This window comes from Solea senegalensis, linkage group LG20 (assembly GCF_019176455.1).
Source record: "Solea senegalensis isolate Sse05_10M linkage group LG20, IFAPA_SoseM_1, whole genome shotgun sequence".
Classification (NCBI taxonomy): domain Eukaryota; kingdom Metazoa; phylum Chordata; class Actinopteri; order Pleuronectiformes; family Soleidae; genus Solea; species Solea senegalensis.
This window is the reverse complement of record NC_058039.1, coordinates 14,104,522-14,128,414: the sequence shown is the minus strand read 5'-3', so window position 1 is coordinate 14,128,414 and position 23,893 is coordinate 14,104,522. Positions and strand designations below refer to the sequence as shown.

At 40.7% G+C, this 23,893-nt stretch overlaps 3 protein-coding genes across 6 annotated transcripts in view; 2 read left to right on the top strand and 1 right to left on the bottom strand.

Annotated features, from left to right (window-relative positions):
* Nucleotides 1-535: 535 nt before the first annotated feature.
* si:dkey-211g8.9 (free fatty acid receptor 3) lies at nt 536-1,642 on the top strand. Its single transcript, XM_044052376.1, has one exon. It carries the CDS (start codon nt 576-578, stop codon nt 1,575-1,577), a length of 1,002 nt encoding a protein of 333 aa, XP_043908311.1. The 5' UTR covers nt 536-575; the 3' UTR covers nt 1,578-1,642.
* A 3,182-nt stretch (nt 1,643-4,824) lies between these two features.
* On the top strand, nt 4,825-8,346 carry LOC122786231 (free fatty acid receptor 3-like). Its single transcript, XM_044052380.1, has 2 exons — nt 4,825-5,101; nt 7,146-8,346. The coding sequence occupies exon 2, from the start codon at nt 7,182-7,184 to the stop codon at nt 8,148-8,150; it is 969 nt and encodes a 322-aa protein (XP_043908315.1). The 5' UTR covers nt 4,825-5,101; nt 7,146-7,181; the 3' UTR covers nt 8,151-8,346.
* A 2,914-nt stretch (nt 8,347-11,260) lies between these two features.
* Nucleotides 11,261-23,893, bottom strand: part of ago3b (argonaute RISC catalytic component 3b) — a 22,322-nt gene continuing 9,689 nt past the window's right edge. The window contains exons 7-20 of one of the 4 annotated variants that reach the window (XM_044052328.1): nt 23,000-23,134; nt 22,757-22,844; nt 22,515-22,662; nt 21,789-21,908; nt 21,541-21,684; nt 20,873-21,039; nt 20,215-20,399; nt 19,964-20,123; nt 18,960-19,050; nt 18,579-18,773; nt 18,335-18,469; nt 17,668-17,769; nt 17,319-17,518; nt 11,261-16,616 (exon numbers count right to left, since the gene is read on the bottom strand). In XM_044052328.1, the coding sequence (XP_043908263.1) occupies nt 16,508-16,616; nt 17,319-17,518; nt 17,668-17,769; nt 18,335-18,469; nt 18,579-18,773; nt 18,960-19,050; nt 19,964-20,123; nt 20,215-20,399; nt 20,873-21,039; nt 21,541-21,684; nt 21,789-21,908; nt 22,515-22,662; nt 22,757-22,844; nt 23,000-23,134 (1,979 nt within the window). In that variant the 3' untranslated portion in view covers nt 11,261-16,507. The remainder of the gene's footprint in view (nt 16,617-17,318; nt 17,519-17,667; nt 17,770-18,334; nt 18,470-18,578; nt 18,774-18,959; nt 19,051-19,963; nt 20,124-20,214; nt 20,400-20,872; nt 21,040-21,540; nt 21,685-21,788; nt 21,909-22,514; nt 22,663-22,756; nt 22,845-22,999; nt 23,135-23,893) is intronic. The other 3 variants (XM_044052330.1, XM_044052329.1, XM_044052331.1) reach the window with 3 other exon arrangements.

The window sequence follows — 23,893 nt, the reverse complement described above, 5'->3', positions numbered from 1 at the left end:
CACCCACCGACACACACGCATGTGCACACCATAAACAAGTCACAGCTTAAACCTCACTAAAGCTCAAGCCTTCATCCTCCATCATCCTCGGGTACATTTACGACTTCCCTGCTCGATCCTGCCGTTCATGTAAACGGCCGTGGCTCTGGAGTGATGGCCATGTGTTTCCTGACACACTAAATTATTCTGAATCATTTCACCTGAGGGTCCAGATGCTACCTGTCTCTGCTGAGCGGACCATTAGAGCAGCCTGGTGCCGGCTAAACGCATCCAGACTTCCACATGAGTGGATGCGTCTCCTTATCATGCGTGTCATGATGTCGTGTCGTGTGCACCTCGCCCCTCGCCGCGCCCACATGCATCAGCACCGTCGCGGCCAACGCCTCCTTTTCTCTCACACATGGTGCTTCTTCTGTCAAAGAGTCCACTCTGAAACTCGACAGAGCAAAGTACTCGTATGTAACTTTTCTGTTTGAGTTTGTTTGATGATTCGTGTTTGTCATGGTAAACCGGAGGAAGTGCTGCCTCTCTTTCTGGACCTCCGATGTCTTTTAGCAGATTTGTGAAGTGAAGCGATGCATGTGGAGGTCAAAGACTGTGTCGCTCTCATCATCTACACCTTCACCTTCCTGTTGGGACTTCCCGCCAACCTGTTCGTCCTCTTCGTGTACGTGCGCAAGGCCCGCAAGCGTGGCGCCACGCCCAACGTGGTCTACGCCCTGAACCTGTGCCTGGCCAACCTGGCCCTGGTGGCCTGGCTGCCGGTCAAAGCTCTGGAGATGCTGCGTCAGGACTGGAAGCTGCCGTCGCTCGTCTGCACCATCTACAGCTTCTTCCTCTTCTCGTCGCTGTACGGCTGCTGCCTCTTCATCACCGCCGTGACCGCGGGGCGCTACCTCAGCATCGCCTTCCCCATCGTCTACAAGAGGTACCGCCACGCTCGCATCTCTTGCTTAATTAGCGCGGCACTTTGGGCGTTGGTGCTGCTCCACCTGGGCTTCGGCCTGGCGGCTGAAGGGGGCGCTCACTTTGTCTCCGTCAAAAATGACACGTCAGTTTGCTACGACAATTTCAGCCCCTCGCAGCTGGCCGTTCTGCTGCCTCTACGCCTGGAGATGGCCATCGTCCTGTTTCTGTGTCCCCTGATAGTGACGTCCTTCTGCACGCTGCGCTGTGTGACTCTGGTGTGGCGTTCAAATTTGCCCCTCATGGGGAAGAGAAGGGTCCTGGCTGTCGCCCTCTCCACCCTCGCCGTGTTCGTGGTGTGCTACGCCCCGTACAACGCCTCGCACATCGTGGGGTTTGCGCTGGGGACAAACGTGGAGTGGAGGACTTGCGCGATGCTCACGAGCTCCTGTAACGTGTTCCTGGAACCCGTGGTCATGCTGATGCTGTCACCTGCAGGGTCCAGAGGCATCATGGGAAGAATGTGCGGACGACAAAGTCAGTTCAGCCGGATGGAAGGGGCTCGCCATCAGTGCAACACCACCAACGGTGCCGCAAATGTCAGGGCGCCACCTACAGTATCTGAGAGGAGCCAAGTAGGGGTGGAGGTGATGAAAGTCAGTCAGGAGTGAGGTCAGTGGACAGTCAGGGACAGATTTCAACCACTTAACAAAAGGCTGACCTAATAAAATATACACCTGCTTATGTCAACAATATTTTAAGAATATATTCACTGCCTTTTCTAAAACTTCTCACTCTCCTGCACCAAAGTCCATAGCGAAAATCTGCGTTTTTAGCTCACAAGGACACAGGAGCTGCTGGTCTACTGCTGCCTCGTGTGGTCAGTTTGTGTCACTCTGCTAAATCTGGATGATGGATTTCAAACACCGAAGTCCCAAATGAACACATTTAAGTTGACTGATGGAGTTCAGCGGTGGATCAATTTTATGTCCATGTTATTTTGTGCCAAGATGTAAAATCGATGATTTTCTCTATGGACTTTGGTGTGGGGGAGTGAGCGGTTTACAAAGCTGTCAAACAATGAGAGAAAGAGGCAAACATATTCTTACACTGGCTTGGATTTTGTTCAGTGAGCCTTTTATTAAGCCGCCAAACCTGATTTTAAGGAGAGTCTGGTAGAAGACAAACATCCTTGAAAGTCCAGAGTCATCAGTGTTATCTGACCAGATCCACTTTACCTTCTCCTCGTGGATGAACCAGCAAATAATGTAGACTTTATCTCTGCCTGCTGTTGACATAAGCTGTTTGCAAGTCTGACCACACATGTGGCGTCTTGGCGTTTCCAGTGTTACGTCTGTGTTTTTAAAAGAAATTTGTACTAACTGTTTGTTGTCTTTCTTTTTTTAGCCTCAGTGATGATGATGTTGACAAAACGTGCGCTCAACAGTGTTTGCATGGTGGAAGAAATGGCTCCACCGAGTGTTTGTCAGTTATTAATGTAAGATGGAACAAAAACCAGTTTTCCCCAAAATATTCATGTTTGAAATGATATTTACACAAATAAATATCTGTGTGTCTAATCATTAAAAACTGATTCATTTGGTTTACTTTGAAATATGTTCCACAATGACCTTAAAAATAAAGGTTGCCCCCCCCCCAACAACTTTATCATGTGAGGTTGATTGAATACAAAGATATTGTGATGACTTGTTGATTTGATTGTTGAAGTACTATAACTTCTAAATTAAAGTTAAATAAACTTCTGTTATCCACTTGTCTTGCTTCACATACGGTATTTTATAGGATTTGTTTTTATTCTGTTTTTATATTATTTTACACATTATACACATATTATACCAATAACAACCAATGCCAATTGTAGTTACAATCCTAGAAAAACAAGAAGCAGCTGTCAGAATTCTGAGAAAAAAAAGTCAGAATTCTGAGAAAAAGTAGGGAGAAAACGTGTGCCAAAACTTTGTCAGGTCTTTAATCATGCTTTACAGGAAAATGACCCACCAAAGAGCTGGTCAGAGGCCGTAATAACAGTTTTACATAAGGAGGGGAAAGACCCACTGGACTGTGGTACCTATAGGCCAATCAGCTTGCTGGGGAATGACGTAAAAATGATCAGTGCCATATTGGCGAATAGGATGCAGAAATACTTAAGTAAATTGATTAACCCTGACAGACTGGTTTTATACCGGGTCGTCAGGGAGCAAACAATATAAGAAGAGCTTTAAATGTACAATCAGTAGCAAGGCATTCTGCCCACCCGTCAATGCTTCTCAGTCTTGATGCTGAGAGGGCATTTGACAGGGTGGACTGGTCATATCTGAATTATACCATGGAACAAATGGGATTCAATTTGGCATTTTTAAGATGGATTAATATCCTGAATAAAGGTCCAATATCAAGGGTTGGGGTTAATGGGTACTGCTCTAAATGTTTTGATCTTAAAAAAGGTGTTAGGCAAGGAAACCCGGTCTCTCCTATTTTGTTTGCACTGTGTATCGAACCGCTTGCTGAGTTAATAAGGGGAAATGATCAGATTGAGGGAATAGTGGATGAGGGAGGCAAGATGCATAAAATGTCACTGTTCGCAGATGACGTTATTTTGTTTATAAGAAATCCACAGTCATCTATACCGGCTCTTATGCAATGTCTGGGGCACTGAAATCAGAAGCAATGATGATAACAGGACGCTGGCCTACGTGCTTACACAGACAGGTGAAATTCAGGTGGTCTAAAGGGGGCTTTAGGTATTTGGGAGTCCTTCTGACTCAAATCCGTTATATAAAGTAAATTATGATAAACTTATTTCTCAAATCAAAAATGACTTGGAAAGATGGGAGATGCTTCCTTTGTCTTTAGTTGGGAGGATTGAAACTATCGGGATGAATGTCCTGCCAAGATTGTTATTTCTTTTTAATGCGTTACCCATCCCTGTTCCTGTATCTACCTTTACATTTCTGGATAAACTTGTTTCCAAATTCAAATGGCAGAACAAAAGGCCTAGAGTGAGACTCAAAGTCCTCTGTGCACGCAGGGACAAGGGTGGATTAGCCTTACCACATTTCAGAAGTTACTACTGGGCAGCAACACTTGGAAAATTGGTTTCATGGATGAGATTAGATATTGCAAAAATTCTGGGAGAATGTGAAGCGACAAATATGTGAGATTTTGAATTTAAATAGACCAATTGAACCACAGCAACTCATTTTGGGTACTGTATCGTTAACAGATTTAGGGAAAAATAGTGTGTTTATGCTCAGGGTTCTTTTATTGATTGCACATGAAATTATTACAGTAAAGTGGCTTAAGCCTCATCCTCCCACACTGGACCAGTGGTCTCAAAGGCTTAAGGATGTAAATTGCATGGAACACACAACAGCAAACCTTCGACTCCAGACGGACTTGTATCTTGAAAAATGGTCACCTGTTATAATGTATTTGCAAAGGTGAGAATATTCAACTAGGCTCGATGGTGTCTTTCACCTCTTTGCTATTTGATTGTCCCTGTATTTTGTATTTTGTCAGTTTGATACCAATGTGAGTGTTGATACTTGTCATAATGTGTGAGACTCTGTCAAGGAACTTGTTCTAATAAATGTTCCAAAAAAAAAAAGTCATTTTTGAGGAAAAAAAAGTTGGAACTCTGAGATTAAAGTTAAAACGCAAAACGTTTTGAGATAAGTCTGAATTTTTTGTTTTCAATAAATGTCACGTGGTCTTAATCCTCCTCCGTACTTGTATGTGACTCCAAATGTTATTACGTTTGTGCTTTTTATATTTTATATGAATTCTTTTTCATTTTAGTCCATTATATTACAGTGAATTGTTATTTAAGTGTAAAACAAAAGTCATAACAGACTCAGAAAGACGGAAAAGACAGAAAAATGACCGCATGTTTCCACCATCATCATCATCATCGTCACGCTTCAACTCTCAAGCTGTTACTGGGAGATGATGTTTGTGGAGCGCGGAGAACAAACACTGTGTCCACAAGCTTATTAAATTTCCACAGTTGAAGGTGAGACGGCAGATTATCTATGGTCTGTGTGACGAGCTGATGAAGATCAGTCTGTTTCCAGAAGTCAAAGAAATGAAAACTCAACTCCTGCAGCTCTGTACGTAAAAAAACAACAAACAAACAAACACGCAGGGATGAAGAAAACGCTTTTCCACGTTTGAGGTGAGTTTTCATGTTTTTTTTAATGATCAGGCATATTGAACTTGACTTGATATAAATGTGTAACAGTGTTTTTTAACATGAACCTTTTACAAGGATTTGAAGGGGAAAGTGTAAAAAAACATGGATTTGTCCGACGGTGAGTGTCTCTGTAAAAGATTTTATGTGAAACAACGTGAAAATAAACGGAATGTTTAACGTCGTTAAATAAACATGACTTTTATAACCATCTTACACAATCATAACAAAATTCCTCCTGATCTGTTAAGATGTCGCTGATATTCATGTTCAATGGGACTGAAATTAAATTAGCATTACATCTGTAATCCAGATGAAATGTAGTTTTATGGTAGAGGGTGTGATCCTGAACACACACCAAATGTGTTGTTCAAATCATTCAAATATGATGGTTTTCTTTGTGTTTTACAGTTTTGTGAAATGGGGAATGGGGAAGGAGCATTTACAAGATTAGGATTAGGGTTGGGGTTAGGGTTATGGAGATTGTCGTGTTAGGCAGGATGAAATTTAGTCTGTTGATAGAGTGTCTGATTCTATGTAGATTCATAAAATTTCGCTAAAATCCACTGGATTTTGACAGAACTGTGATTTCTTTTTTACATTATCAGAGACTGAAGATTTTATAATCTTTGTGACGTCATCAGTTTGTAGATTCTTAAAAAAATGTAATGGAAAGATACTTGGGTGATCACCTACTCATTACGAAAACAGATTGACCGTAAAAAACTGGAGACAGGAAGTTGTTCACAGAAGGCAAAGCATACAGGATTAGGGTTAGGATTATGGAGATGGTGGGGTTACGCAGGGTGAGACTGAGTCTGTCTGATTTTCTGTATTTTTACAGTTTTGCCCATTATAAGAGATGAGGATTTCTTGAAAATATTATAATCTTTGTGACATTATCAGTGTGTAAATTCTTAACAAATATTTCAGTTGCTAACATGAGGACAAATGTACAGATGAACTCACGTTGATGATTTGGACGCTAGTGAGCGGTGACTCTAAATGAAGCTGCTTCATGGGTCGTTGTTCAGTCTAAGAACAGAAAGAAAACAAACTGTTACAAAAATAACTAAACAATCAATTAAAGCAAACTCTACAGATTAAAAATAATCACACATACTTTCAATGATCGTAGATTAAAAGCTTCATGAGCCACTCACAAGCTCACACAGGTTCACTCTGTAATTTAATCCACACACAGTCTGATTGTGGGAGTGGAAACACCTGTGGGAACACACACACACACACACACACACACACACACAGTCTGGTTTCCATGTCTTCAGAGGACATTGACTTACTTATTCTAACCTGAACCATAACTACTACTGGTCTAATCCTTAACTTAACCTTAACATTACCCTTAGCCTGATCACGACATCATTAAAATGTAATAACTCACATTATAGGGACTTGTTATCAAGTGACACTCAAACTTTAGTTGAAAAGTATTGATTGTAGGATGGATGGATGTGTGGGTGGATGGAGGAATTAATTGTTGGATGGATGGTCAGATGGATGTGTGGATGGATGGATGGGAGGGTGGATGGATGGATGTGTGGGTGGATGGATGGATGGGTGGGTGGATGGAGGAATTAATTGTTGGATGGATGGTCGGATGGATGTGTGGATGGATGCATGTAGATGGATGGATGGGTGGGTGGATGCAGGAATTAATTGTTGGATGGATGGACGGATGGATGTAGATGGATGGATGGGAGGGTGGATGGAGGAATTAATTGTTGGATGAATGGACGGATGGATGTGTGGATGGATGGATGTGTAGATGGATGGATGGGTGGGTGGATGCAGGAATTAATTGTTGGATGGATGGACAGAAGAAATACTTATTAGATGGAAGTATTAATTGTTGGATGTATCAAGTCAGATGGATTAAATGTTGGATGTTGGATGAGTCCTAGCCGTTGGTATCATTAGCATGTTCGACATTAAAGTCTCTGAATTCTTTGATGATGATTAAAATCTCAGCATCAATAATGTTGGTCCATATCCCTTGTTGTTCCAGTGTCGTCAGAGTCCGTCCCTGCTCTTCGCCGCCACCATGAGGTACAGTCACGTGTTGCTTTTTGTCTACATCCTCACCTTCCTGATGGGCGTCCCCGCCAACATCCTGGCCTTCTGCACCTTCTGTCGCAAAGTGCATCGCAAGGCGACTCCGATCGACGTCCTGCTCCTCAGCCTGACCATCTCTGACCTCGTCTTCCTCTTCTGCCTGCCCTTCAAAATGAAGGAGGCCTTTGACGACATGGCCTGGCTGCTGGACTTCTCCCTGTGTCCCTTGATCGTTTTCCTCTTCTACGTCACCATCTACAACAGCACGCTGCTCCTCACGGCTGTGAGCGTGGAGCGCTACCTAGGCGTGGCCTTCCCCCTCAGGTACTCCATGTTTCGCAGGCCTCGCTACGCCGTGCTGACCAGCATCGCCATCTGGTTGGTGACCTCCCTGAACCTCAGCATTGTCTACATCATGCCCTACGTCCAGTGGGGCAGAGGAACGGGTGGTAATCACCACAATGACAACGGCACCGACAGTAAGCCGCCTCCGCCCACCTGCTACCTGAACTTCACTCAGGACGAGCTGGACATCATCCTGCCGTTCCGCCTGGAGCTCTTTGTCTTCCTCTTCTGCATCCCCCTCATCATCTGCTGCTTCTGCTACGTCAACTTCATCCACATCCTGTCACGACTGCCCAACATTGGCAGGTGGCGGCGTCTGCGGGCCATAGGCCTGGCGCTCGGCACGCTGATCGTGTTCGTGGTGTGCTTCGGGCCGTACAACGCCTCGCATTTGGTGGGGTTCGTCCGTATGGAGAGCGAGGACTGGAGGGACACGGCTCTGCTCTTCAGCGTCTTCAACTCCTGCCTGGATCCATTCATCTTCTACTTCTCCTCGGCCACCGTCAGGAGCATGTTGAACCGCTGCTTCAGGAGCATCATGGCCAAGCTGCACATTCTGAGGTGCGGAGCGACTCATCAGAGACACGGCAAGACTGAAGCAGCGCCTCCTTGAGTTGGCTTTGAGGAAGTGTTCATTCAATTTATCTCAAGATCTTTACTCCACCCTCACCAGTGAAATAAACTTTGGACACATTTTACATGAACCATTAACAATTTCTTGCTTTAAAGCAGAACTTTGCAAGTCTGTCACTTTTCATTGCCTTTTTCTCTCATTAGCGCCCCCTACTGTTTCGGAATACATATTTATACATTACATGTCATTTAGCAGACGCTTTTATCCAAAGCGACTTACAATTGAATTGAGTACAATCAGCCAGGGGAGGAATCGAACTTGCGACCATTGCGACTATGATGTCTTTCGCACACAGAGTACCGGTCTTAACCACTGAGCCACTCCACTTTTTACAAAACCACCCTAAACAACCATCCATGGTCTACCTCTTATCCTCACTGTTGACGCATTTGTTTTCAACAGGGCCGTGAACACAAGCTGTGGAGCCATGTCCATGTCGGTCAACATCCGTTTTTCATGATTTCTTGCCATCCTAAAAAAGCCGGTCCGATGTTTACTCGTCGTTTCTTCCGACACTGGTTTTCTCTGCTCCTTTTTCCGCCGGCTCTGCCACGATGAATGTCTAAAATAACGCCATCACTGGCTTGATCTTACATGCCGTGAAGCAATTCATGTTTCTCGCAAGACCTCCTGAACCTGAAGACTCCAGGTTGGCGGCCCTGATCTTGCGGGGTTGGTTGTCCACTAACAGACAGTAGGGGGCAGTAGAGAGCGCCCCTACATACTCTGAAGATGTAAAATGAGGGTAAAAATGCTGCATAGTTCTGCTTTAATAGACGAGATTTGTGCTGGGACTTAAAGGAAACATTTAGAGAAAATCTCAAAATGTCCTCAATGCGTTTTCATGGAAACAATCAATAGGCTACTTTGGGAAAATGATGATGTCATAATCCCACCCCTTGCATTCACTGTCACTTATCTTCATCGTTGTCCTCTTCTTCGTCTTCTTCTTCTTGTGTTTGAAGATGGTTTGGTCTGTTTGCTTCCATCGCTCTGTTTCCGTGATTGTAAACGTTGTAATGTAGACTTACTTATTCTAATAAAGCTTTATTTAAAGGTAAGGAGAGGTTTGCATACAGTGCACATGTTCAACATCTTCTTCTACAGTTTTGTTTCTGTATTTCTGCGGCGCCACGTACAGGCCTGGCATATGTACTACAGTGTTTGGAGTAATTTTGTGTGGATTAAAATGACAAATGTTTGCGTTCCGTTTCTGTGTGGATACTAAAGCTAAAAAAAAGATGTGCAATACAATCAAAATTTCAAGGAGATAATTCAGTCATTTATATGCTGATGTCGATGGTGATTTTCCATTGTAGTCGGAGCTCGACTTGACTCGTTTGTTTTTCTTTTCCATTAGTGATTTTTTTAGTACCTGAGGTGAGGTTCCATGTCGTCACTGGAAGAGTCACGAGTGAGACGTCCGACACAAGAATCAAAGCGAACAATGCCGAACTGTATGTATGAATCGCTATGAAGACTCTGCCCCCAAAACTCGGGCTTGAACTGCGTTATGTAAAAGCACCGTATGCGACTCATGACGCCGCTTAATCAAAGACGAGCGTTTTATGGGAGCGTGGGATGAAGCAATTAAAAGGCAGAGGAAGAACGACGTGTACAACCTCAGAGTTAATTTAGAGTAAAACACGTGTTGTGTGTGTGTATGTGTGTGTGTACACGTGTAAACGTGACGCTACACTTTCCTGTCAGTGATATAACAGGAGGAGAACATGTACACACAGATAACATCGACTTGCATCAGTCCAGTCCGGCGATGTCCGTTTATGAGTTTATTTACTGTGTCGCTTTCATTTATGAAAAAAAAGCTTTATTAACATCTGCTCTGCAGCAGGTGTGCCATCAGCAAACACACAAGAGCAAGAGCTGAGTTTAGTGATGCCAGTGTCTTAAACACGTTGAACAGATGGTGGCGCTGCAGTGAGAAACTTGTCGACTGCATCCAAAAAGTTGCAGAATCAGTACGAAGTAGATTTGTAGATGTTTTAAGTTCTTTCGAGAGGCTCCTAAAGTTGAGTTAGTCGTATTTTTAAGAAATTATGTAAAAAAATATAGGCACATTTGTCATGGTAACAGTTTATAGTGTCTTTGAGGAAACGGGGAAATGACAGAGTTAAAAACAACAAATCTGTCACGTATCCGGAGGTCAAACAAGATGGAGATTTTTAGAAATCAGGACGATCATTGGTTGGTCTTTTCTTTTTTATTTTACTTAATTTTGTTTTGGTAAAATATTTTAAGAAATGATTAATTATTGTTCAATAATCATTTGAATCTTTCAAATATTGGTCAACTAATGGTCTCTCCTGCACTACAGTGTAATTATATACAGTATTTTAATAAAAACATATATGTATACTATGTATAAACTATATTTAATACATAAACAGGTCTTTAAAAAAACAACTACATTTGAATGAAAAATTTAAATGTTTATGATTTAGCAACAATATATAGTTTCTGAAAAAAGTGTGTAATCTGCAATTAATAAATATTAAACAACCAATTATCTAAAAAAACAAAAAAACAGCAAATATCGACCATTGTAACATCTGGCAATTTTAAGTAAAACTGGTGTAGCGTCTCAAATGAATTTCAAAATAAAAACAAAATTTGGTGTCAAAAAGCTTTCTCCAAGATTTCTTTCAGAAAGAAAACATAATAACAACCAAAGTAGGAATTTATTAGTGTTGGGAAGTTTGACTCTTTTTACTGACTCGGATCTTTTTCTCTCGGACAGTAAATAGAACGAATCTTTTTTTGAGTCATTTCGTTCATTTCCTTCATTTTTACAGCGGGTGGCGCTGTAGCCCTCTTGTGGGCGTTGTTGAGACGACTCATTACTCCCAAGTCTTATAAAAGATTAGTCCATATTGAACGAATCGTTCACGAACGACACATCACTAGAATTTATCCTGTTTGTTCTTTAGCACATGTGGCGAATTACATTTAAAACTATCAAAATCAATCAAAATATGTATTTTTTGACATTAACTTTATACTGTATTTAAGACAATATTCTGTGTGTCCTGCTGTGTTTGTAGTAATAAAAAATAAAAAAACAAACTTGATTTTCATACAGAAGTGTATTTATTCCAAAAAAACCAAACAATTAAATATAATAACAACCAAATAAAAAGGCTCAATGTAGGACCAGGATCACATGAGTGTTAAGACAAAAAAAAAAATTCTAAAAGTGACACAAATTCATAATCAGGCAAAAATAGATAGTTTTGAGTTTGATGATATGCAGCCAAAACACACAAGTGTTTTATTTTTGTGGGGGACATAAGTTAAATATGGAGACAAGGAAGATGTTTGTAAACGTTTAGATTTCACATTAAAAAGAAATAAAAGCGACATGCAAACACACGGAGAGGGAAGAATAAACCGGTCGCACGGAAACTTGCGACGTTACTGTCGTCGATTGAAGAACAAACACTCACTCACACATGTACACACACGAGTGATAAAGCAGATAAATGTTTCAAAGGCAGTGAGAAAGAAAGAAAAAACAAAGAAGGGGGGGTCAAAGTAGAAATATTAGTTAAATAAATTATGCTACATAAAGTCTACGCTGAGCTACTTGTTTACGTACGGAGTGGTGAGTCGTGTTCCCTGTCTTTGTGTTTGTCCTTTTCAAAACTGATCCCACAGAACTTTTGGTCCTGTTCACTCCAAACCCATCAGTTACATAATTTTCCTGTTCTTGGTGTCAGAATCACACACACACACTCACTCGCTCTTTACAGTATTGCCATGTATTATTAATATTAATATTATATACACTTGTGTTTTTTTGCAGCACATTCTTTGATGTTCTTTCTTGTAGCACCATGAGAAAAAGGCACAGCAAGTTTTTATGGAGTCCGTGGATAAACGTTCAGACCCTCCTCCTAAAATTGATTCTCGCAGTTCGTACGTGTGACGAGATCGAGTCATTAATTCCTCCAGTGAGCATTTGAGATGATAGAATTTAGTCAAAGCCACTTTTTCTGAGTCCGATTTTACGACAAACCGATAACGACATCAGTCTTTTTACCACTTTTGCGGTCTCAACATAAAAGCTACAATATTTTTGCACACACACTTTGGGCCAATTTGGGCCTAGTGGTCAGAGGCTTACAGTATCATGCCACAAAATATCGCAGTATTTTTGCATATCAATATAATCTCACGCCCGATATTACTGATACTATGATCTACCGATATTGACACCAGTTTTCACGTGACACCTTTATCTCCTAGCCACTAGCGATACGATACATGTCCAGTTACGATGTAAATGTTAAAGGTTGTTTTCTTTTTGCCTAGTTTGAGATCAAATGGCCGAAGTCCTGCTGCCAACTAGTGGTCGGAGGCTTAACCCGCTATCAAGTGCTTTAAAGAATTAATACAGTATCATACCATGAAATATCGCAATATTTTTGTATATCAAGATTTTCCTCACACCAGATGTTACTGATATCGACACCAGTCTTTTCCCTCTTAAGAAGTTTGCACTGATGGATTTATTCCGATACGATGTATATCACTATACTAGGTTTACAAGTTGTTACAGTTCCGATTTTTCCACATCAAAAATTGACTATTTTAATTAAAGTTAAAGTATAGTAAAATACTATAGTAAAATTAATAACATTATATGGACAGGTGAGGAGTGAAAGGAGTCAAATGGCTGAAAGCCTGCTGCTCACTAGGGGCCGGAGGCTTAAATACAACCAAAAAAAAAACACTATCGAGAATATTTGTGAAGTATAAATACAGCACTTTAAAGAACTGATGCCATGAAATATTGCAATATATTAGTATATCTGTATGTTTTCTCACGCCTACCAGCTATAAACCTCCAATTTTAAAAACATTTCGATGTTGCCTTTGTCGAGTGAAGCATTTAAAATCACATTTTAATATCCAATCCAGTGATAACAAGTATTGTATCAGCTCATCACTGAAATAAAGTAAATATCATGTATGAGATATCGGTCAAATCTGACACAACATGCTGGAAAGAGACATGGCGTCATGTGACTACGACGACAAACGCCTGCCACACCGTTAGACACTGTGTTTCTGAAACGACACAAACTTATTATTAATGGCAAAGTCGTTTAAAAGTCATGAGGTAAAAGTTTGCATCATGACATAATATCGATACTGTCCGATACTGGAACGAAAATGATAAATCACTGGATCAGATATCAGAAAGATAAAAATCAGCGACAGCATTTTAGCTTAGTCATGTTTTAAGCTGCTTATATTTGTTACACAGTTGGAAAATTATGTCGGACATTTCGCAGTGTAAAATGTGATATCTGTATATCGGACGTGAAAGAGTGGCATCGAGCCGTTCGTCACGACGGAGGAGGGTCGGCGCATCGACAAAACAACACCAACGACGTCTCCGACAATCTCAGAAAAAGCAGATCAACGCAAAAAACAAAAAAAAAACAAAACACATTTCTTCTCAAAGCACGAGATTTGCATCGTCAAATTTGGGAAAAGTGACCATTATTTCAACACAGCTGTTCTGCTTCAAATAGGAAAAATAAGTGTTTTACTGTTTACAGATACTGATTAGTATCTGTAAATATAAATATATCTCCTTTTATAGTTTTTAAAAAAGGCTTTTATTTTCTTAAAGAGGGGAAAAGCCATCAATCAGCTCGTCAAGGCTTTAAAAAGTCAAACAGCTTGAAGTGGCATCATGACAGGAAAACAGGGGGGTTCTGTAATAAGGCTCTGTGTATACATAATTACATCTATATATACTGTATATTATAAACTTTGAAAAACAAGCAGAGCACTATGTTAAACATGCCCACAAAAACTACTAAAACTATTCAAGTAAAATCAAATGCTGGTAATTTCTGACCTCGGGAAACGGCTTCTAACACAACGACAAACAAACGCAGCGGAGACAATCGTCTCTGACAATCGAAGAAAACATTTAGACTTCAAAACTGGACTCAACCACAAACACACCCAGCTAATTTTAAGTGATGTAAAATACCATAAGTTCCTATTTTATTTAAAACCTACTGATATTAAATATAGCAGCTACCGTTTGGTTGTGGTGACGCAGCATTTTTAAGAACGACGCCGTACAAGTATCGACACCTTCTCGAGTCCTACACCAACCCCCTCCCCAACCACCAGGCACATTGGTTTGGTCCAAGCACTGAAAAATACCAATAACTCTTTTTTGTTTTTGTTAAAACAAACACATGTACCGTTTCCAAAACTCTGGCAACAACGATCAAATTCTCATTATGAAAAAAAAATAATAATTGAATGTAAATTAACTTATTATATATTGACATGATTTCATGCCAAAAGAGAGATTTATACTCGAGAAAATGTTAGATTTCCATCAGTGGAGCCGGGTTTTTGGTGCTGAAACATTTATAAAACAACAAACCGAGCAGAGCTGCAACTAATCATTGTTTTCATAGTCTGAAGAAAAAAAGCCTGATTTGACGTCTTCAGACGTCTGAGAATCAGCTAAAAAACTCACCGACAAAGACAAATTAGAGTGCTCACATTCCAGAAGCTTGAATAAATACATTTTCCTTGAGAAATGCCAGAAATTATTCAACAATAATTTATTAAAACTGTTTCACTGAGTGACAGAAGTCGGACTGAAACTAAAAGAAACATCCAATTTGATTAAATTTTGTTAAAAGTGCAAACAGGAAAACCTCAGAGGACGATGAAACCTTAAGAGATCAAATTATTTATTGTTGATAAAAGAAAATAAGTGTATAATTCATAAATGATGTAGGTGCAGAATCTGCATCAAAACATGATGAAATCGAAAGATATTTAGCACCAAATTATGAAAAAGATCTTCCTAATCAATGACTAATCTATAACTAAATGAATCGCCAACTAGTTTATTAACACATTTTTCAGCTGCCTAAATGTGACTATATCCAGGTGTTTTTGCTTCCTTTTAACGAAGAAACCATTAAAACTGAATTAATTTCGGTTTGTGGGCCAAATACTTCCTCGATTCATCAGAAAATGACGGACATATTAAATCGATTATGAAAATAACTTAGTTGCAGTGCCATCTTCAACACAGTGCAGTATCTGCGCACTTCTGCATCAACACTCAAACCAACATGCAAAACCAACAACATCAGGCACTTTGATCATCACTTTTCTCCAAGCACCTCCTCACTGATCCTTACTGATCCAGCGTCACTGTCACAAACAACACATTCCCGAATCCTGGCTCATCGTCACGTCCTAAAACTCCCTCACAACAAACCACTGTGACACACAAATACTCGACAAACACCCTCCGCTTCTCCTGCGTTTAAATCTCACATCGCGCTGAAGGAGCTCTCAACTCGTGTTTTTAAAGAAGAAGCCGACGTTTGTGGTGTGATAGATTTGAAGATTAAAAACAGTCCGTCTTTCGTTTTTATTGCTGCATACGTGTTTAATTTAAAAGTTTAAATAGAAACACACTCATAAATAAATGAGAGTAATAAAACATACAAGAATAAATTTGGTATAAGACGCTGCACCAAACTGAAATTTGAGTTAGAAAAGTTTAAAATTGAACACAGTTCATTTCGACTTGCAAACAATTGATGCACAAACAAAGCCTTTAAAAAGGGACAGTATATACGTGGCTTTTCTTTTAGAAAAAAACAAAACAAAAAAAGGTTAAAGATTTCATTCAGTGTCTGTGTCGGGAGAGCGAAGAGTCGTGACTCGATTCCACGACTGTTAAACCACTGGATTAACGGAGGGAGACACAAGAATGACTGTTGTTATGAAGGGAAAAAAAAGGGGGGGCGGGTCGCACTCCGCTCACAAGTTGCTATGGCGACCGCACATCTGCTCGACACACAAACACATACAGTATCTAGAAAGCTGAAAAATAAAATAAAATACAGTATAAACCAGCAATGTTAGGCTCAATGTGAAGAAGTCAGGACTTTTCTCCGGTTCTGCTTCATTCACAACCACGCACCAAAGAATCATCAGTTTTTGTTCATATTTTCCCACCGGCTATGCCGTAATCCATACGCACATTACGATAATCCCTGCAACAACGTAGTTTTGAGTTTGTGTCGTCAAACCTGGAGGCTAAAAGGAGATTCAGAATGGAGATGATGTGGAGAGGAGTAAGTGACGCAGCGGCAGGAACAATTGGCTGGTTTTCATGTTGCATAACGTGGCTGTGATTCCTCGCGCGGCCTGCAGTAGCCACCGCCTCGCACCAGAGGCGCCCTAGCGTGGAGTCAAACCTTAAGACTGGATGAGAGGCTGAGACAAGAGGATGCGATGTGGAAGAAGGTTCAGGCAAAGTACATGGTCCTCAACGTGTCGTGGTGGATCTGAACAGCTTTGGCCAAAGCCTGAGGGTCTCTGCCGTTACTCTGCCCCGACACGTGGCTGCCCTCCGCACTGCCGGAAAAACAAATAACAGAAACACAACAACTGTTACGTGAAGCAACAAACATTATCTCATGCTCCTAAAACTTAAAAAAGGTCCAGAGTGGAGGAATCGGGGACATCTATTAGTGAGACTGCAGATGGGACGTCAGGAAACTCAGTTTTCTGACATGGAAAAAGACGGTCTTATATTATAACATCGTCTTTTTATAAAATTATAGTATTTATGGTCCATTTTTCCATAATGTGGCTTCTGTTTTCTGACTTTAAATGAGAATACTTTTATCAAGAATATAAGTTCTGATTTTCTTTTTCTGAATTATCAAGATCATTTTCCACCAAGAACATCATCTTGGCTCCATTTTTCTGACAATATTTATTCACCCTGTTAGTCTTTTTTCTGAATTTGCTGCAACAAAAAACTCCTAATAAAAATAAAAATGTTTTCTGACTGAACACAGTACTTTATTTTTTTATTATCTCTGTTTTTGGACTTGAAGTGATCATTTCGTAATTTATAAAATAATTTCTGGTATATTTTTGTGTTTGTTGACATTTTCTGGCAATAAAAATAGTGATTCCAATATCAATAGTTTGTGATATTAATACTGTAAGTGATGTTGACAGCTGCTAGAAGCCTGAGGAAGAATCTGAATTTAAGTTGTACATCTTTAAATACAGCCTACGTTAATCTAAAAAGAGCATTTTCCCAACCTGTCATGTTCTTTGTCCACCAGGTGGTAGCGCGCGCGGAAGGCCACCAGGTGTGCGTAGTAGGCCGGCGCTGGGATGGAAACGGACCGAGTGCAGCGGACGTAGGTGTGGCACAGCTGGTAGGTGAGGAGCTGGAACTCATCAGCGGAGAAGCAGTTGTCGTCCCACAGAACGTGGTAGTGAGAAGGACGACTCGTACCCTGGAGGCGGCAGAGAACAGAGTTAATCGCACTCCAGAGAGAGGGAGAGAGAGAGAGAGAGTGAGAGAGAGAGAGAGGACAAACAAGGAGCAGCTAAATTTAGCAGGAGCAGAGAAACCTGGTTGTTAATGAAAGTGTGTTGGTTTTACCTGGATCCCAGCGTGACTGCAGAGGTAAAAGTCAAATTCATATGGGTGAGTGATGTCTGTGTCCACTGTGGTGCCGGCAGGAATGTTTCCACTTCGTCCAACCTGGCAACGAAAATATAAGAAAACCCCAGGTTACGTTACCTGTTTGTGCCTTAAACTGCTTATATCAAATTCCCCTTTGAACCATTCAGGAATAAACAGACAAAGAAACAAAAGAATTTGCCTATTTTCTCACTCATCCTCTGAATTGGCGAGAATACTTTCCACCAAGAACATAATTTTAGTTCCTTTTTCTGACTTAAAATGATAATTTGTTAATAAAAAATTACTTCTGGTCTATTTTTCTGAATTAGTGAGATGATTTTTCATAAAGAACAAGGTTTTGGTTCTAGTTTTTGGCATAAAGTGATTCATATTCAATCTTACATGATGAAAATCTTATGTTTGAAAACATAGTCTAAACACATCTGAGGCGTTTCTAATAGCATAATAAGATGGAAAACAAGCTATAACCTAAATTTGATTTTAAGAAACCACTCTCTGAGAAAAAGGGAACCAAAATTATTAATTCAGGAAAACAGAGCTTTTTATATATTTTAAGGTGAAGGCAATAATTTCTAACATTACTGTTAATATCTAACAAAGACAGGAGTTATGTGCTGCTGACCCTCTCGTTGCGATCAGCACAGAAGAGGCGCGTGTGATGGCGTTTCTGTACGACGATGTACGTAATCCCCGGCTGGTAATCTTTCTCCAGACTGATGCAAGCCTCCCTGATGGCCAGTAGTTCATAGTACAGCACCTACACAGAAAAACACAGTTATTATTCAAGGAACGAGGTGAAAACTAACATGCGCTCATTCATGTCAAGACTAAATGAAATGGGGCAGGATGAAGGGAATAGTTGAAACCTGTCTGAACTGGCCCTCGGACACTCCATCCCTGTAGAAGATGATCCTGGTCGGTTTGTAACGCGTTGATTTGTAGAACTGGATCAGAAGCTCTCGCACCATAGACGCCAAGTCTTGAATGACCTCCTGTCTGGGCCTCTGGACTCGCACTGTAGCGCAGTACCTGCTGGGGTGGGCGTCCATGCTGCCCACCACCTGTAGAAGGAGGTCAGAGGTCAGAAAGGCCACTCTGGTAATGGCTGTATAAGCACTACAGTGAAACTAATAAGTCTATTAAACAAACAGTTATATTTACAAACACAATCATAGTGAAATCAGCATCTGAAGCCTCTTTTAAAACAGATTTTTAAGGGGGAATAAAATCAAGTTGTTTTCCCTCACCGCTGCAATAGATGGTTTTTTCCCATCACCGGCAGGAGGATGAGTGACGTCTGCGCCGAGGAAGATGACAGGCTGCTGGAACACAGACGGCCTACAGGGACGAGAGGAGACGCACATTTAACCTCCCACTTATCTGTTGAGCAGTGACGCTGCCCAGCCAACAGAAAGACACCGAGATATAAAACAGTAAATGTCGAGAGTGAACTAAAACATGAAGCCGCTGTACACCGGTGAAATTATTTGAATTTTGGAAACTTAAGACATAAATGTTAGCCTTAATATTAAAACGGAATATTTAATAAGTGTACAAAGACCTGATGGTATGAATTATTGTTTTTCAAGCTCTTGTTTAGCGTTTGTTTATGTTTTTTCAGTTGCACACACTGGACAAACTAAACATCTTTTGAGAACTTAAGTCTGCATAGGTTCTCCGACACATGCGTGCATGTTGCATTTGCAGTCGGAACTTGTAATTTCCAAGGTCATGGACTTGGATTTCCAACTCGGAAACTTGGGAGAAACCTCATCAATCACAACATGGGACTCCAAGATGACTGCCATGATACAACCACTGCTACTTTTACCGTTAATAGCACTCCTGTTGTATTTGTTTCACATTAAAATCAGCCGTACACATAGTTATTTATTTTAAACACAAACATGATGCTATGCTGTTCGTGTGCGTTAATCAACTGGTATTGCTAACAATGACTGGTCTGATATACGTTTGTGTCCATGGCTTTTTCATGACATCTTATCTGGAATATCAACAATAAATGTTGCTAAAGTTTTACACTCATTACTTGCTAAAGTGTACACACTGTTGCTTTAAAGCTGCTGTCAGCGATGATTTACCTCACTGTCCATCGCTGCTGTTAGCATTCTCCTTAGTACTAGCTTCATCACTTCATGAAGACATTTGTCAAAGCTTTGAGACCGGACACTCAAATCATAAAATAGTACTTAACACCAATTTTAACTCAAGTATTTCACTGTTTTTTTACCGCTGGTGTGGAACCAGGATGTTGTTGATTCCTCCCAGTTTGACGTTGATCTTGAGGCAGAGGTTGGAGAGCGTCTGTGGAGACGTTTTCACGACGTTCTTCACCTGGACACACTGCGTGGCCATGCCGAGGAGGGTGTCCCCGACGCGTTTCACTTCAGCTGGAGGTCAGAGGTTATTTATATTATGTTAGACACTGTTCTTGTGTTGTTCTTATTACTTTAAACATAGTTTTTACAAGCAAGTCTCTACCGTAGACAGGTGTTTTCCCTGGCAGTATGACAATAATGAGCTGCAGCCCGGCGTAGGTGTCCTTCAGGTGTCTGAACATGGGCTCCACGCTGTCAGCTCCCTGGGCGTATTTGCAGAAGCACGGCTGGCCTTGGATTGGCATCCCAGCATCCTTTGAGATTTTCCGCAGCTGTTCAGTGAAGCTCCTAGGAAAATTTGGATATTATAATAAAATCATCATGTTTATAATTATAAATTGATTTAGCCGTCAGTTATTTTCTTGATTGATCGATGAGTTGTTTGGTCCATAAAATGTAAAAAATTAGGGCGTTCTCAAATGTTTAGTTTTGTTCACAAACCACACTTTCTCAGTTTTAGTGATTCCTTTGTTAAATGGCGCAAAGAAATTAGAAGATATTCATATTTAAAGGAGCAGAACAATCTTAATATTTGTTTTAATTATTAAACAAAGACATTAAAACCAATAAAATTATTATAAAAGTGTATTATTAAATAATCAAACAACTGTTGTAGCCCTATATTACAATCATAATATCACAATAAAGTTTGACTCATGTTAAAAAATAGGTCATATTCCCATTCTTGAAGTAGTTTATTGTCTTTATTTAAATTTTCCTGTAACTAAACAGTAATAATCTTCATCTTTAAGAGGACTTACTTGAGGATCTCCTCTCTGCACTGCCTCTGGGTGGCAAAGCAGGCGATGGCCCACATCTTGATTTCCACTCCGGTGTGAAACTGCTTCCCCCTCATGTCCCACACCCCGTGGCTGGGTGTGGCCACCGTGCGGTTCTGGAACGACAGTGCAGGGTTTATCTGCTGGGGCTGACACACACACACAAACACATACACACGCACACATTCAATGCATGGACACACACAGACACAGTGTGTGGATACAAATGCTTCAGGCAAACAGGTGATTACTGATGGTTAATATAATGGCAGAGTGATTGGAAAGAGATAACTTGTTTCTGAGTGCCTCATGCAAGAACATTAATTTTTTAGCTAGATCCGTTTCTTTTCGAACCCAAAAAATGGGATGCATGCGTTTTAAAAGTATAAAATCCTTGATAAGAGTATAAAATCCTTGATAAGAGGAGAAGATGTCAGATAGGGGAAAGGCATAATGGGAAAGGCACATAAAACATGAAAAAAATTAATCTGGACAAACAAAGTTCAGCGTTTCCCCCCTTATATATAATTTTATATTAATATCATCTACAATTTTTTAGTTTTTGGCATAAAAAGACAAACAATCCCCATATAAACCATGTACAAGGTGTTCGAAACATGCGTGTGAAGTGTGATTTAAGGGTAAGGTACCATAAATGGTTCAGAGCTCACCCTGCCGCCATACTGCAGCATGGGGGCCGGCAGTACGCGGCCCAACACCTGAGCCATTTCGTCCCGGACGCGGAACTGAAACTCTTGGACGAATGGGTCGGCCTCATAATTTGCGCTCCGCACCTGAGAAAAGACAGCTTATTATTTAACTTTACTGGAGGGGAAAAGAAACAACCACCTGATATTAAGTAGTTTTTTTCTTATTATCTGGTCCAGATGATACTCACCAGCCTGCTGATCTCCTCTTGTCTGTCTGGTGCTGAACGAGCAGTTGCTTTGATCATAGTCGATGTCTGGTTATCTGTTAGTTTTTTAATGCAGCGCTGACCTGCTACAACGTTGCAAACCTAAATGGAGAAAATTTACGTTAATCGGTTGCTAATTCAGCCGCATAATTACAATTAATTTGTTTGACTTTTATAATTTAAAGCCAATGTTTATGTGCTTTTTACATTACCTATGAACTGGTAATGTAATCCCAACAACATAGCACTGACTGGTTGCAAGTGAGAAATTACAAACCAGACTACTTTATGCACACGCTTAATTTAAAAAGTCACCTTGAATTTGTTGCACTAATTGTGTCTTATACTCCTAATTTATCAAATTTACAATACTTTATTAAGCCCCACGGCAAAATTGAGTGTGTTACATCTGCTTCTTCAAAATTAATGTGACGATATCCAAAATCTAAGAACATATCTTGTCTCGTAGCTATAATATCCATGTATTGCCAGCACTACTCTGTAGTTGGACTCTGTTTTGGACAAGCACGCCATTGAGGGGGTGGGAGGTGTTCTCCAGGACACTGCATAGGTTTTCAAGTATCCTCTTACAGTAGATTACTTAACTTTAGAGGCAACCTTGCATTTTGTCTCAACATTTAGCACATTATCTGTGATGATTCACCTTCCTGAGACCAGTATTTGACATTGGAACCACACGGTCCTTACCTCCAGTGGCAGGTAGGTATGTTTCTGCTCCTGGCCCACCTGCAGACAAGGCAGGTGGGGATATTTCAGCTGCAGACTGTACTTCTCTCTGAAATACTGCGCCACTGTGCGTTCCACTGTCTGACCGTTCTCAAGCTGCAAAGGAAACCTGCAGATTTGAGAGGAACAAGAAATGGATGTGAGTCATTGAGCGCTTTGACTGCGGAGCAAAAAATGACTGAGGGCGTGATGAGGAAACGTACGTCTGGAGGCTCGCAGGGCGTCGTGTCACGTTGCACACTCTGTACTTCCTACGCATGGTTCCACAGTGTGTCACTTCCACTTTGAGACCTGTGGAAACAGAGGTTAAGAATTGGTGAAATACAAGTGACAGGAGCATTTATTGTGTTCTGCAACAACATCAAACAACAGCTCACAAGACAGAACACAAACACGTTCACAGTGATATAAAAAGCAGAGTCTGAGTGTGCTCTTTGGTGACATACCTTTGATCTCTTTGGTAAACTTGACCCTGTGGGAGTCGGTGAGTGGGCGGGGCTGCTCGTCAATGTTGTGAATGTCCAGGACCTCACACATGAACTGAATGACCGGCTGAGCTTTGTAAAAGGCTGTGGCTGACACTGAAAACAAACACAACAAAGTCGCAACGTAAAGAGCACTCTAGAGTCTAGAGTGCCAAAGTGTCTAGAGTCTAGATACTTTGGCACATACGTGACTTAGAACTTCATCTGCTTAAAGCTTTCACCATCTTACATAGTCATGACAAAATTCATCACAAAACACGTCTGAACTTGTTCAATTGCAACCAAATCTGTGCTCTAGATTAGATCCGGATGAAACAGTCCAATGGTAGACTGTCTACACATATACATACCAAGTGAGTCAAATCCAGTGAGTTGTTAGTAATACTTTTTTTTTCTTTTTACAGATTTCCCATCATAAGAGATGGGGATTTCTTGTAGTTAGATACATTTTTGTGACATCATCAGTGGGTAGATTCGTAAAAAAAATTGTATGAGAACATACTTGGGTGATCTACCCTCCACAAAAAATTCTGATTGAATCATCAAAAATTGTAGACAGGAAGTTGCTAACAATAATGACTTACAGTGATGAAAACTGCTTGGGCAGAGCAAAATGTTACATCAGTAAATGTGTGGACAATCTTTAATAAGCAGCGTGTCTACACATGACAAGAAACACAATCATTTCAAACTAAAAGAATGAGTCAGCACTGAACACAGTGAGTGCCTGCTGCGTACTAGAGAACAAGCTTTAAAGGGGACATATTATGCAAAATCAACTTTTTAACCATTTTAGTACTTATATTTGGGACTCTGGAGGCCCTACCAGTCGCCAAAGTGTGGAAAAAGAATACT